The following is a 14,731-nucleotide window of genomic DNA, read 5'->3' as shown; positions in this document are numbered from 1 at the left end:
AAAAGGTTTCCAGAGAGTTTAACATAGCAAGACCTTTTTTTATTGACAAAAAGAGCCATTCTCTGACAGAAATAATAACAATGATGATAATAATAATAATAATAATAATAATAGTAGTAGTAGTAGTAGTAGTAGTAGTAGTAGTAGTAGTAGTAGTAGTAGTAATATTATTATACAATCAGTAAGGAAATCTGAGTTCATACTGTCGAGTTTAAGTTTTCAAGCTCTCCCCTTGACTTTAAAGGATGCGCCTTTATGCACAGCTCTGCAGTTTCATTACACGAACACACAAAACAGATAATAATAATGATTAATAATAATAATGATCATCATAATAATCATAATAATATTTTTATTATTAGTAGTAGTAGTATTAGTAAGATTGAATAATTATTATTAACAATTTCTATTGTTATTATTATTTTTGAATAATAATAATTATTAGATAATATAATAATCATAATATCATCATCATCATCATTATCATCATAAAAACAATATTATTTTCATTACTAATACAATTGCTATTATTATTATTATTATTATTATTATTATTGAATAATAATAATTATCAGATAATGTTATCATAATAATAATAACCACTATATAACATTATTATTATTAGCAGTAGTAGTAGTATTATAAAATAATGCAGTGATTTCAAGGTGCAATTGAGAACCTGAATAATTACTTACAACAAAGAAATGTGAACTGATAACTATAATTATGGTTCAGTACAAAAAAATTAAAAATTCTTATAAAATATTAGCATATTTGGGAAAAGGCATGTATAGCCTCTCCCTACTAATATGTCAAAAAATTATTTTGTTCTTTTTTTTAAAAAGTAAATTGGTGCTTGCAGTTCCCCTCCTGTCCTGTAGGTGGCGGCTTTATGTTGTTATATTGTTTATTGTCCATTTTAGTTCCGGAAACAGCGTGACGTATACACACGCAGCGCTGGGAACGATCACACGTGGGTTCAGGAGTTTGTCAGACTATTGTGGTTTATGTCGGTTTAATTAGAAACTATGCCGAAGAGAACGAAGGCACCAGAAGAAACGGGCGCTCCAGAAGCGGAACCAGCCGAGCAGCAGGACGAAGAGCCGCCAGCGGAGACCAGACGGACCCGCAGCGGCCGCAGAGTGAAACCTCCTGCCGCTCTGCTGGACTCTGAAGCCCCGGTGAGGACTCCCAGCCGGAGGACCCGGAGGTCTGTCATCCAGGAGCTGCCGAAGGAGGAAGAACAACAACACACCGAGGAACCAGAGGAAAACCCCGAAAGTCTGGTGAAGGAGAAACCCGACATTTCTTCGGAACCGGAGCCATGCACTGTGTCAGAGCCAGCAGAGCCGCAGACTGAGGCTGCAGCGGCGGCTACGGGCAAAGTTAACGGCGGCGTAGACGGTCCTCAGTCCGGACCTGTACCGGCAGAAACAGCACCCTCGAGTATAGAGACCATCCCGAAGAAGAAGCCTCACCTGGCTCCGAGTGGGAAACAGAACCCGGTCATTCCTCTGGGAAAACCCAAGTCAGGAAGAGTGTGGAAGAACCGCAACAAACAGAGGTGAAGAAACCAGGAGCCTGAGATCTGCTTTTAGAAATGGCAGCTCAGACACAAAACTCTGTTTTCTCCTTTTAAGTCAAAGGAATTTTAATTTAAGTAATGAAAGCTGCAAGCAGCATTGGTCTTGTTCTCACATCCTTGCTGGTCAGTGAATCCAAACATGTCCACCAGGAGGCGCTGCAACTGAGAGTGGATTTCGGTTTGATGCGTTTTTGAGGGTGACCTATTAAAAGTGTCCACCAGGTGGCGCTATAACTGTGAGTGTATATCGGCCTAGGTATCATACATGTAAAGTCTGAGGCAGATTGGAGCATGTGCAGGCTAGTTATACATCACTTCCTGTTTCATGGCGAATTATCAAAATTCCGCTAGCCACCATTTCCACGCTCTCAGACTTTCCTGAGCATTTTAATAACTTTTGATCATCCATGCCTGGTGTACATCCTTGCCGGATTTGAGCTCTGTTGGGGTTACCCTGTTTGAGTTTATAGCTTTTGAAAAGGTGCAAAAAACTGGTCCAGAACCGTCCAAAATATGTCAAATAATTCAAAATGGCCGACTTCCTGTTTTGTTTTAGGTTTTGTTGTCAAATTTTCAAGGTGGCGCTATGGAGCCATTTTGGCATGTTTTCAAATATTTTTAGACCTTCAAAATTGCGATTAAAAAACAGGAGAAAAAAAAATCCATGCGTTTCACAAGGGTCTTACACACCTTTAGTGCTCGGACCTGGATAATAATGAAGTTTATTGTCTTAAGAGGTGTTTATCCTTTCAGCGTAAGATGTTAAAATGGTTTTATGGACACCTCTGAGGTACAAACTGGAAAGTAGATAAATGAAAACAGAAAATATTTTAACTAAAACTGTACAATGATTCTGAAATTGATCAACGTTTTGATATCGAAATCCATAAATCTTGTATTGGAATTGGGCTATTTTCTCAAAATCTTTTAAAAAACTTGTTAAAATTATAAAAATGAACAACAAAAACAACAAATCACACATTTATGCAGCCTTATTATTATAATACTGAAAAGTTCTTGCAGGACAGATTGTGTTCAGACACTGTCAGAAAAATTTAACTTAAATGAAAAAAGTGAAAATATGTTATTTAAAAAAAACATTAAAAAATAGAAAAATTCAGAATAAAAAAAATTCAGATTTTTTTTAAACTGTTGAACTTTGACATGGAAAAGTTTGTTTTTTTAAGTTACACTGAAAGAGCTTGTTCAATTTTTGAGAAGGAAAAGTTGACTGTTTTTAAAAGGTGAATTTTTAGAAAAAGAACAGATTTATTTATTTTTAAAGCTCAACTTTGAGTAAAAGAAAGTCGGACTTTTTAAATAAAAGTTCAACTTTAAGGAAAAAGCGTTGTTAGTGTTTTGAAAAAGTGGTACAATACATATTTTAATATTTGGGGGAAAACTGGAAAATGAAGCCAATAATTATGCAATTTTGGTCGATATTTTAACTGATGTTGGTGCAATTTGAGATCTAAATCTGAATATTATGTTTTGTACCCGTCCGAAACATCCGTAACATCTATACTGACCACTGCTTGATAGGCAGTTAAAACTTCACCCGGTTTGTCTGTTAATTGCGATTTATTTATTTTTCCAGGTTCTCGGCGCTGGTGAGAGACAAACCGTTGTGCTCCTCTTGGGAAAAGAAGATGGCAGCCAAGCGGGAGAAGGAGCTCATTAAACAGTATTCTTTGCAGCTTAAAGAGGAGAAAAACAAACAGAAGGAGGTAGGCGAAGGCTGCGTGACGACTCTGATCGTAATATCAACGCATTTGCACCTCTTGTTTATTATATTTCACCCATCTCAATAGGAAAAGAGGAAAAGAAGAGAAGAAAACTTGAAACGTCGCGAAGAGAACGAACGCAAAGCAGAGATTGTTCAAGTGGTACGTCAGCAGCTGTTCACACAAGCACAGTTAAACAGGTTCATAATACATGACAAGTGGAACTGAAAAGGTTCCTGCTCCATTCTCAAACATATTCTCTATATAACAATTTATTTTACTATTGATCTCTAGAGCCTGATAATGGTTCCCACATTCTTTACACCTTTAGAAATTAAAGAGAACCACTAACTAGCATCAGGTGTATTAAAAGTTTGGAGAATGCTGAATCCAAATGATCACATTTCCATGCTTGAGATTACCATTAAATCTTTCCAAAACTAATTTTCCCGTCGGCTCAGATTTGACCTTCTGTCTCGTTTGTATCGCAGATCCGGAACACAGCAAAGATCAAGAGGATGAAGAAGAAACAGCTACGAAAAATCGAGAAGCGAGACACGCTGGCTCTGCTGCAGAAGTCACAGAAGCAGAACGTTAAAACCAAAGCACAAAAAAATGTTCAAGATTTAACCTAAAAAAGACTGTCGGACAATAAAGTGTATATGTTCAGTGCTTTGCCTACACGTCCTGTCTTTGGAGAAGATCAGCAAAGTTTCTATCTGGATTTATTTACACATTAACACAAAACCTTACTTTGGGGGAAAAAATGTACGAAAATTAAATATAGTAAAATAAATGTAGCCCAATTGATGCAGGAGGGCGCTCAGGTGGTTACATACTCTACCGTTCAAAAGTTTGGGGTCACCAACACAATTTCATGTTTTCCATGAAAACTCACACTTTCATTCATGTGCTAACATAATTGCACAAGGGTTTTCTAATCATCAATTAGCCTTTCAACACCATTAGCTAACACAATGTAGCATTAGAACACAGGAGTGATGGTTGCTGGAAATGTTCCTCTGTACTCCTATGTAGATATTCCATTAAAAATCAGCTGTTTCCATCTAGAATAGTCATTTACCACATTAACAATGTGCATGCAAGTGCTCCATGATAAACAGATTCCAGCAGTTTGAGATTGTGGGTCAAGGCATTCATGTAAATATCTCCGTAATCGAGTTCAGGCAAGAAGGCCGTTAAAGCTGAAGAATAAGAGCGGAGAAATGAACACTGACAAATGAAAAAGATGTGTCTGAGGTATTTTCAACACAACTTGTTTACAAAAGAGCATGGAAAAGTTCATTTTGAACTGTAAAACATCATATCAGTACTTTATCTTGGTCACAATTCTTCATAGCAGAATTTAAAGGATTAGTGTCTGTTTATAGTGACTCTTTTCATCTGGAATGGTTTACAAAACTCCCCCTTGTACTGCTGATTGCCCAAGACAAGTTTTCTGTTTCAGTAACTCACAATCACAGTTGATACAATCAGGTTTGACGACTGGAACCTTTACGCCCAATGTACGGTATGCACTCACTGCCAAGCTGGGGAGGTCTAGTAGTCTGGGAATTCTTACAGATGATTAATTTACAAAGGAGGTGGAGGGGGGGGGGGGGGGGGGGTGTCCTTTTTAAATATAGAAAATAGTCACAATAAACAAGTGAAATCCATCAGTGCCGTCATCACATTTAAACAGCAGTAGAGTATCTACTGAGATACGTGTAATAGCTTCTTAAAACATGGGTGAGGTCAATGCAGTTTGTTACCATATGACAGCAACTAAACACACTGACTTTAATATATCACAATACAAATAAAACCTGAATAACTGAAACATAAACTCATTAGGCAGACACATTCAGGGTGCTTGCTACAGTCGGAAATTACAGAATTACGCTGAGTAAAAGGTAAATACATAAAGTCAAGGGCAACAAATTTATTATTACTTTAGAAGGGCCAGTCTACATTAATCAACATTTGAATAAATATAAAATTAGTCCATGTACCTGATGTTATTAAACATTTGAAATGACTAAATATAGCTCAATATGTATCATAGTTTAATCAACCTACATTTTAATAAAAATATCCTATATTATGAGCATAATCTTATTGAAGCTGGAAGAAGACAACATCATTGTCAATAATGCTGTTTTTCAGTAAATCGTTACTCAAAAAAAAAAAAAAAAGCTTGAATAGATAAAAGACGGGGGCTGTCTGAATTATTGTGGTAGTAAATTCCATTGATGTGATGTTTCATTTACGTACTGCGTGCATCAGGCAGTAAGTATGACCAGTGCCTCCATTATGTAGTCTGACAAACTGACGCATTTTTCATTCAACTGCGCTATCTGATACCAATTTTAAAAATCAAACTTATACTAATGATTCCTTAATCTAGTGTATTTTAATAAAAACAAATAAACTGATTTACTATTATATCTATATTGTATTATATCTACACTACCGTTCAAAAATTTGGGGTCACTTAGAAATGTCCTTATTTTTGAAAGAAAAACAGTTTTTTTTCATTGAAGATAACATTAAATTAATCAGACATACAGTCTAGACATTGTTAATGTGGTAAATTACTATTCTAGCTGGAAATGGCTGATTTTTAATGGAATATCTCCATAGGGGTACAGAGGAACATTTCCAGCAACCATCATTCCTGTGTTCTAATGCTACATTGTGTTAGCTAATGGTGTTGAAAGGCTAATTGATGATTAGAAAACCCTTGTGCAATTTTGTTAGCACATGAATAAAAGTGAGTTTTCAGGGAAACATGAAATTGTGTAGGTGACCCCAAACTTTTGAACGGTAGTGTATATCAGGTCTAGATTTTCCTACCAATATTTCTCTGAAGTATTGTTCCTGGCCTCAAAAAATATCTGCTGTAAGTTCCAGACATGTCAAAGTGTCCATAACACAACTTAGAAATACAGAATTGAGAATACACTTCGGCATTCTCAATTAAAGCGAGAGACTCACTGTTCAACTTTGAATCTGTTGAGATGAGTTTTTAATTTCTGTTGTCAAGTTTTACCTTGAAAAAACTCTCTTCATTATTCATATATAAAACGGTGCAGTACAAACTGTCTTTGGTGGGACTTTTTTCATTAAAAAGGCAAAGATGACTTTCATTTTGAGTGCATTTCTGATATGGTCTGAGACTATTAAGTGGTTATTAAGCGACGAAAGTTCTTGAAACCAATACCTTAGTTTAGTTTCTGCTTTAGAGTCTCAGCTGAAAATGGTTAATGCACAGGATAGTGTAATGTTTTAGAAGTCATTTACTATATAAAAGCAGCTGAATCATCCCTTCGTAGGACAATGATTGGTCAAGATGTTTACATGTGTATCAGAGACCAGAGTGAAACTAAAAGTCTAAAATCAAAGTCCTCTCTCTGTTTTTATTTCTTTAATTTAATTTTAATTTTACATTTAATCCAGAACAAACAAAAAGGTTTTTATCTGCATTGAGTAAATAATGAAATGGTAATTTCCTTATGATGCTTGCCAACATAGGTGACTGTGGGACTTTTTTCTGACCTACAACAGCACACCGGTATCGACATGACAAATGACTTCTATACTGAAGTATCTGCGCAAATGGATGCATCACAAGACAGAGTTTGAGCCCAGCAATGTATCCCGAAGGCAGGGTGCATACACCCTGCCGTCCCTCACCTCCACTCTCATTCCATGCATTTTACATGGTGTGCTCATTGTGAAGGTGCTGCCCGAGCCGGTTTTTCACAAAAAATTAATTATCATATACTCACTGCTGCCATTGTGTGATGTCGCAAAACAGCTCCTTCAAGTCGTCACCAACCTGTTTGTTTTGTAATCCTTTCGACTGTAGCAGAATAATCTCACAAGCTTAAAAACTGGTGGGTAAAAAAGCTATTTGTTACCATGAGGTGACTCATGTGGAGGGAACGATCGTCCCTCAAAAGTGTATGAAGTTCAGTACCTTTAACGTCATGTTGTCTGTCAGTCCCATTATAAAATCTGTGACACTCGTAGGTTGAGTTAGTTTGCAGATCGAGGAAGATTCAACAAGAGCGAGCGGCTTTAATTTCACAGCTCAACTATAGAAAAACCATCCAGACATTTTGTAAGTAGTCGTTTTCTGTCTATATTTCTGTGTACAAAGTGCCTTATTCACATTTATATTGTATTTATTTTACATAATATTTTTTAAACTTGTATTTGCATTTATAATTTGTCTAATAAGTGAACTTTTTTGTTTGAGCAAGTTTAAAGAAACTTATTGTCCCTTTTTGTCTCAGATGCGACAGACATTCAAAATGCTTCTGATCATTCTGATTCAGCTGTTCCTAATCGGTGAGAAAAACACGTTTCTCTTTTTACAGTGTGTTGCGATCATTTGCCCTCTTTTATACTGACGTTTTAATCATTGATTAACAGCATCAGCGAACGCCCAGACAACAACTGTTGCAGCCACCGCAACTACTGTTGCTCCGACCACAACTACTACTGCTGCCACCACCACGACTGCTGCTGCCACCACCACGACTGCTGCTGCCACCACCACGACTGCTGCTGCCACCACCACGACTGCTGCTGCCACCACAACAACAGTAACAACGACAAACGCAACAACGACAACAAACAGCACAACTAGCGCAGCTGCCACCACACATGCTGGGGTCACGTACATGGGCAGTCTGGCCTTGTGCCACCTCAGTGTTGTAGTCTTTAAGTATTTCTGAACTGTCTGACTTTTTGTGTTGCCTTTGTCTCATTTTATAGAATACCGTCATTGGTTGTCATGTAGAGGCACCACCTTGTATCGTTCATGTTTAAATATGTAACCAAATAATCACATCATGAAGCACACGTGTTGATGGTTTTCAAGATCTAGATGATACCAAGTGTAAAACTGCTAATAAAAGTTCGGTAAATCTCAAACAGTTTCGCTCTTCTGATTGTCACTAACTTTAAAGTTACTATCATGAATTATTAGCTGCTTTTGTGGCTCTTCTTATCAAGCTGACTAGCTCATTTACCTCAACACCGACTCTAACTGCACTAAATTTGTAGCAGTGTTCATAGATTTCTGAGAAATATTAGGTGACTTTATTCCCTAAATCTAGCATATACACTACCGTTCAAAAGTTATTTGATGTTATTTGTTATTTGACAATTTCATGTTTTCCATGAAAACTCACACTTTTATTCATGTGCTAACATAATTGCACAAGGGTTTTCTAATCATCAATTAGCCTTTCAACACCATTAGCTAACACAATGTAGCATTAGAACACAGGAGTGATGGTTGCTGGAAATGTTCCTCTGTACCCCTATGGAGAGATTCCATTAAAAATCAGCTGTTTCCAGCTAGAATAGTCATTTACCACATTAACAATGTCTAGATTGTATTTCTGATTAATTTATTGTTGTCTTCATTGAAAAAACTGCTTTTCCTTCAAAAAGAAGGACATTTCTAAGTGACCCCAAACTTTTGAATGGTAGAGTGACTAAAAGTTAGTCTAACTTGAAATAACTGAGAAAAACTAATCTATCTAATCTCTATGCCATGAGTAACCTGCCCAAAGTCAAGGCCATGGTTTTAACACAAGAAATAATCAATAAAATGACACAAATTTTGTGGACAGAATAAAGCCCACCTTGACTACCAGGTCACTATTTAATGTAGAACTGAGTTAAAATGCAATATTTTTCCATGTACTTTTAAGTTTTCCACAGGTTTTCTTGTAATATCATTTTTTTTTCATGCACTGAGAACGGGTTTTGATTAATGGTCCTAAAAGTATCCCGGGTGTGTCCCAATAAATCTAAATGACTTGTTTTGACCTGACTATTTGCCAAAGTGATATAAAAACAGGTCACACCCACACTGCATGAGTGGCTTAAGAAAATCTTTTATTATTGTATTTGTGGCGTCTTGTGTTTCTCAAAATAAACCATGGCCCTGTTATGAAGCACATTCTGGGTTTTACATGACCATACGGTGATTACCAGTCAGTTGTTAATTCATTTTTACCTGCACGCACACAAGAGACTATTTTCTCAAACAGACGTACTGTGTGAGCACAATATAACTTGGCGGCGGAAGCTGTGAAACGCACACAAGACAAGGTAACAAGGTCAGCTAACAATGAAGGAGCTGCTCTTGGGCATTTGTTATGTTTGATGCAGCTGTCTGTCGTGTATTTTGAGTTGTCACACATTGAAGTCACTATAGTGAGAAGGGATGCTTCGTTGTTTCTTGTGCTTAATGGAGCTGAACGGGTCAATATGTCATTCCTGTGAGGGCAACTTTGATCCCAAACATAACCACTGAACTCTCAAGAACAAATTAGCAGTCAAAGGATCGGAGATCACGTGGCTTTCACATGAGACTCGGTAGGAGGAACCAGGGTGTGAACGGGTGCGACACTTTCATGCCAGCAACAGTGCATCATGGGTGGATAATGGTAATGATTCAGAACTTAACATAAATTAAAAGGGCTTATGTTGAAGGGTAACTCCACTGCCTTCTGAAGCTCTTGGCAAGAACAATTGCATTTAAGGAGGAAGTTGTAGCCAATAAAAGCTCTTGCGCCTGATCCAACCACCACAACAGGGTCGGCCGATAGCTAGACTCTTCTCCTCTGTGGTCTCCCGCTGGTGGAACGAGTTAATAAACTCCATTCGATCTGCAGAGTCCCTCTTAGTCTTAATGAAAAGACTAAAAACCCAGCTCTTCACTGAACACCGTTGCACTTGACAGACTGCAAAAGAAAAAATAAAATCCTATTACGCCTGCACTGCCTGTAGACACCACGGTCCTATTATCACGCTTGAACTTGAGGTTGTTTTCTCCTGACTAGATCTTTACTTGTGTTGTATCTACTCTAAGATGAATGTTGCTTTGAATAAAATCATCTGCTAATTGTAGAAAATCTGATGCCTGGTTGTGGCTGAAGACTTGAAAATGGGAACATGAAAGAGTGTGGATGTGGAGTTAGAAAGAAGTGGTTATACTGGGTCTCTGCGCTCCACCCCTCAACTCCGCTTGAGAAAAGAAGCGCAGGACTGGATTGGCTGCTATTGACACAAGTGAATATCTGACCAAACCGGCTGCGGTCATGTCGCATTGTGGGTAGCGTAGCACCAGGTTCTGACAATGAAAAAGATTAAGCTGATAAATGACAACTTTGCACACCTCACAACTTATCACATTTACAGTCATGAAAGAAAGTTTACATACTGTAGGAGCTTCAGTAGATATCAGCTGTAGGTTCTTGAAGCAGTTTCACCCTCATCCAAGAGGTTGCACTCTGAAAAGTAAATTCAGTGATCCTATTTTGACCACATAATTGATAAACTCCTTTGTCTTGACATGCCTCGACAATTTCAGGCTGGTAGCTAAAAATATTTTGAGTGTAGAGGAAAAGCAAATTCTACTCAATTCTACTCAGTGTAGTTCGTTGGTTGAACATATATTTATAAGAAATTGTTATAACTTGAAAAGATTGATGCAAACTTTTTTTTTGATGTTGTTCAGCCCAAACATCAGTGCTGCCCACAGTAGGTTGTTTCTCCTCAAGTACTGAGAAAATATGAATCAATCCCTCAAAAATACAGTAGAAAATATGTTAAATATGTTCTCCTTTAATGATCCAGGTCTTCTTAACAATTATCATTGTTAACAAGTATTTCATTATTTTTAACAATAATAATAAAATAGTCATTATGATTATTATTATGATTATGATTATTATTAAATTTTTTAATTAATTTTGAAAATATGTATACAGATATTTTGACATGAAGTTTTTCAGAAATTATTTACCCATTATTAGTCCTTAATGTGCAGCAAAAGGTATATTAATTTTACTGTCAAACATTGTAAAATAACAAGCAACCATTTATAAAATACAGGTTTTTGACATTTTTTTAAAGTTACAATGTAAATCATTGATTTTACTGGTCTTTACTGGTACGGTTATACAGTTAAACGTAGAGAAAACTATTTTACAACAAGAAAACATCAGAATCAGTCAAACTGTTTATAAAACAGCCCATAAAAAATTGCGTTAATGAACTAACGACATTCAATAAATAATTCTCATTGTTGGAGTGAAAGTGCTGTTAAAGTGCTCAGATCAGCTGATGAGAAAAGCATGAACTGAATCTTCTTACCTTCTGATGGTCGATCTGGCAGGCCTCTAAACTTCAGGTGTTTCTTCAGGTGGCTTCTCTGGCAAGGTGAGCTTCTTCTTGAATCCGCTGAGGTTCTTCTTCAAAGTATCGGAAGTGTCCAAAGAGTTCAAACTTTCCAAAATAGCTAGCTTAACAGCAGGCTTGTCGGTTTGCAAGGGATCAAGTAAATGTCCAAATGCAAAAGGGGAACGTACGAAGGTCAGCAGGCCTTTTCTAGGTGGGCGTCACCTTCTGTTGCCATGACTTAAGTGATGCACGCACGCACCTGTGCTTGACCAATTCTGATCTGGAGCTAAATCAATGATCCATATTGTCAGTTTCTTTGTTTTAAAGTTGACGTTTTTCCGCGTATGTGCACAAGTTTCCATCAGCTGTGAGAAACGTACGGAGCCTCAAAGCTACCTGAACCTTTCCTGATAAAATCAGCCTCTGATTGAAGCATCTTGGTGGGAACTAGATCCTGAAATGCAAATTATTGGACTAAAATCATGCTAAAGTCTTTCAGCAGCTGATGCGTCCACACAGCATCACTGAGGTCCATATCATGCCGAGTCAGAGCTCAAGCACTCAAGTAGTCTGTGAAAGAGGAAATATTCAGACATTAAGGGGACCGAGGATTATTTATGTAATTTTGGCTGCTTTTGTTAATAAAAGTCTCCTGGCAGCTCTGATGGAGTTAAGGATTGACCCACAGAAAATTTAATACAAATAATTAAACCCTATAAACCTCGAATCTGTGTGGAACAACCGACACATCTGGTGTGTAGAAGGGACTGAACATTATTGATCTTAATGAAGTCACCGCTGCTGTGCGTAAATGTGCAGAGAAGCACTGAAGCTACGGGATGCTGCAGGTGTTTATTAAAGCCAGAGAAAATAATCTGACAAGCAGCAGCTGTGGGCAGAAAACAGGACTGTAGGAGATGTAATAATGTTTCTGCAAATCCCGGAATTACATCCAGTGAAAACTGAGAAATATTGTTTCAGACGTGAATCTAACACGTGATAGATTTCAGTCTCATTATTATCTGGATTTTGAGACATTAAGTCAGTATATTATGTACCTTAAGTCAATATGTTATGTACTAGGTACCTTCTTTAGGTAGTTGTCATTCATTGACAAAAAGGGAAAAAAAACAACAATTCAATACAATACAAAAACAAATGTTTCCAAACTTCTGAGTGAAAAGGAGCAGAAAGGAGTATAAACTTATGTAATGTGCCCCTTTAACCTGTGGGGGGCGCTGCGACACCTGGACACAACCCAGCCCTGATCTACTCTGCCTGGGTGTCCTGGATGACGGAGTGTGATGTTGAAGGAGCCGAAACAGTCCAGGAAGCATCACTGACATCAACTGTGTGTTGTATCTACTTCAGATCGCTTTGGATAAAAGCATCTGCTCAATGAAATTGTAGAATTGTAGTAAACAGCGAACAACACCAGGGAGAAACAAAACAGGCAACAATACATAACAGTTGGTTTGTGATACTGCAGAGCTCAGAGTGTGAGCATCTCTGATGACTAACTACACACACACTGAGGATTTCAAACCTGCAGTTTTCATTCTGAAACAATCTCCAGGACTGAAGCTCTTAAACTTGTCCTCTTACTGTAACAAAAACTAACATTGCAGCCTGGAACACATCCAGGGACTGAATGTTTCCTGTAATGTGCAACGAGATATTCTTCCTCTCGTTTTGCAGGACAACGATGAAGCTCGAGCAGAGTTTAACTACAGAGAATATTTAAAACTGGGCTCCTTATCCACACCCACTTCAGCACCACCACCCTTGGCATGGACCCCCACTGGGCCTTGGGGTCATCTGTGCCCTTTGATGCCCCAACGTAGCGTTGAGCAGAAACATGAAAACCAATGAACATGCTGCCTTCATTTGATTTCCTCTGGAGCCGCATAAAACTCAGTAACTCGAGTCCTTTTTTTGTTACTATGCCGCTGTAATCAATAGCATTTCAAGAAACAATGAAAATGTATCTTTTTGTATGGTGTAGACCAGGGACCACATTCAGCCCAATTTGATCTCCAATGGACTGGACCAGTAAAATCACAGCATAAAAACCTATAAATAACCACAACTCCAAATTTTTCTTTTGTTTTAGTGCAAAAATGTTCACATTTAAGGAATTATCTTTTCACAAAACATTATGAACAACCTGAAATTTCATAAGAAAAATAGGATCAATTTCAGCAACATTAAGCTTCAGTTTGTCATTTACACATTACAACTTACAGATCACAGAGTGTCTACAAAGGAACAAACTTTTTAGTCACAGGTATCCGGAACTGAATGATATAGTATTTTACTTTATGATCAAAACGACAAAAGTCTGTCAAAAAAAGAGACAAAAATAAACAAAAATACGACAAAATATTACAAAAACAAGACACAAGGTGGCAAAAAAATGGACAAATGACACAAGCAAGACAAAAAACACAAAACGGCAAAAACGAGACAAAAACACAAGCAAAACAAAAAAGAAACATAAAACAAAAAAGGGAAACAAAAGGACAGAAACATGAGACAAACGACAAAAGTCAGACAAAAAGACAAAAAACAAGACAAAATATTACAAATACAAGACACAAAATGACGAAAATGAGACTCAAAATGACAAAAGAACAATGAACAATCTAGTATTTATGATCAAGACAACTTGTCATGGTCTGGAAATTATTTTATACTTTTACAAATGGGCTGCAAGGTGGCGCTGTGGTTAGCCACGTTGCCTCGCAGCTAGAAGATCCCCGGTTAGGGCGCCTGGGATCTTTCTGTGTAGAGTTTGCATGTTCTCCCTGTGTAGCATGGGTTCTCTCTGGGTTCTCCAGCTTCCTCCCACAGTCCAAAAACATGCTGAGGTTAATTGATAACTCTAAATTGCCTGTAGGTGTGAATGTGAGTGTGATTATTTGTCTCTATACATAGCCCTGTCCAGGGTGTCCCGCCTTCACTCTATATCAGCTGGGATAGACTCCAGACCCCGCAACCCTAATGAGGATTAAGCGGTTTATAGATAAATGATGCATGGACTTATACCAAATTTACAATTTGCAGTTCTTCTTGCATGTCTTCTCTGTAATTTTTACACTTTACAAAATCATCCCATGGACCCTCTGGAGGGCCGCATGTTTGACGCCCTTGGTGTAGATATTTTTGCAATAGGTTCTCGTTTTCTGAAACTATTGTCTCTAGAGTAAGA

General features: G+C 37.5%; 1 protein-coding gene and 1 long non-coding RNA gene across 2 annotated transcripts; both read left to right on the top strand.

The window, feature by feature from the left end:
• Positions 1-931: 931 nt before the first annotated feature.
• Positions 932-3,981, top strand: ccdc86 (coiled-coil domain containing 86). The gene is made up of 4 exons (XM_023268087.3): positions 932-1,564; positions 3,183-3,312; positions 3,397-3,471; positions 3,801-3,981. The coding sequence occupies exons 1-4, from the start codon at positions 1,029-1,031 to the stop codon at positions 3,942-3,944; spliced, it is 885 nt and encodes a 294-aa protein (XP_023123855.1). The 5' UTR covers positions 932-1,028; the 3' UTR covers positions 3,945-3,981.
• Positions 3,982-7,288: 3,307 nt separating this feature from the next.
• On the top strand, positions 7,289-8,253 carry LOC111567154 (uncharacterized). The gene is made up of 3 exons (XR_002746053.3): positions 7,289-7,435; positions 7,611-7,665; positions 7,750-8,253. It is a non-coding gene; the product is annotated as an uncharacterized LOC111567154 (long non-coding RNA).
• The last annotated feature ends 6,478 nt before the right edge of the window (positions 8,254-14,731 follow it).

Source organism: Amphiprion ocellaris, chromosome 4 (genome assembly GCF_022539595.1).
Source record: "Amphiprion ocellaris isolate individual 3 ecotype Okinawa chromosome 4, ASM2253959v1, whole genome shotgun sequence".
Taxonomy (NCBI): domain Eukaryota; kingdom Metazoa; phylum Chordata; class Actinopteri; family Pomacentridae; genus Amphiprion; species Amphiprion ocellaris.
The sequence above is the reverse complement of the archived record's forward strand: the minus strand, read 5'-3'. Positions and strand labels throughout refer to the sequence as shown.

What these genes read in the sequence shown, in the direction of transcription:
- ccdc86 (XM_023268087.3), top strand. Translation starts at nt 1,029, where the DNA reads ATGCCGAAGAGAACGAAGGCACCAGAAGAAACGGGCGCTCCAGAAGCG. An exon ending in AGAAAAACAAACAGAAGGAG is followed by an intron (nt 3,313 to 3,396) that starts GTAGGCGAAGGC and finishes CCATCTCAATAG; the next exon opens with GAAAAGAGGAAAAGAAGAGA. An exon ending in AAGCAGAGATTGTTCAAGTG is followed by an intron (nt 3,472 to 3,800) that starts GTACGTCAGCAG and finishes TTTGTATCGCAG; the next exon opens with ATCCGGAACACAGCAAAGAT.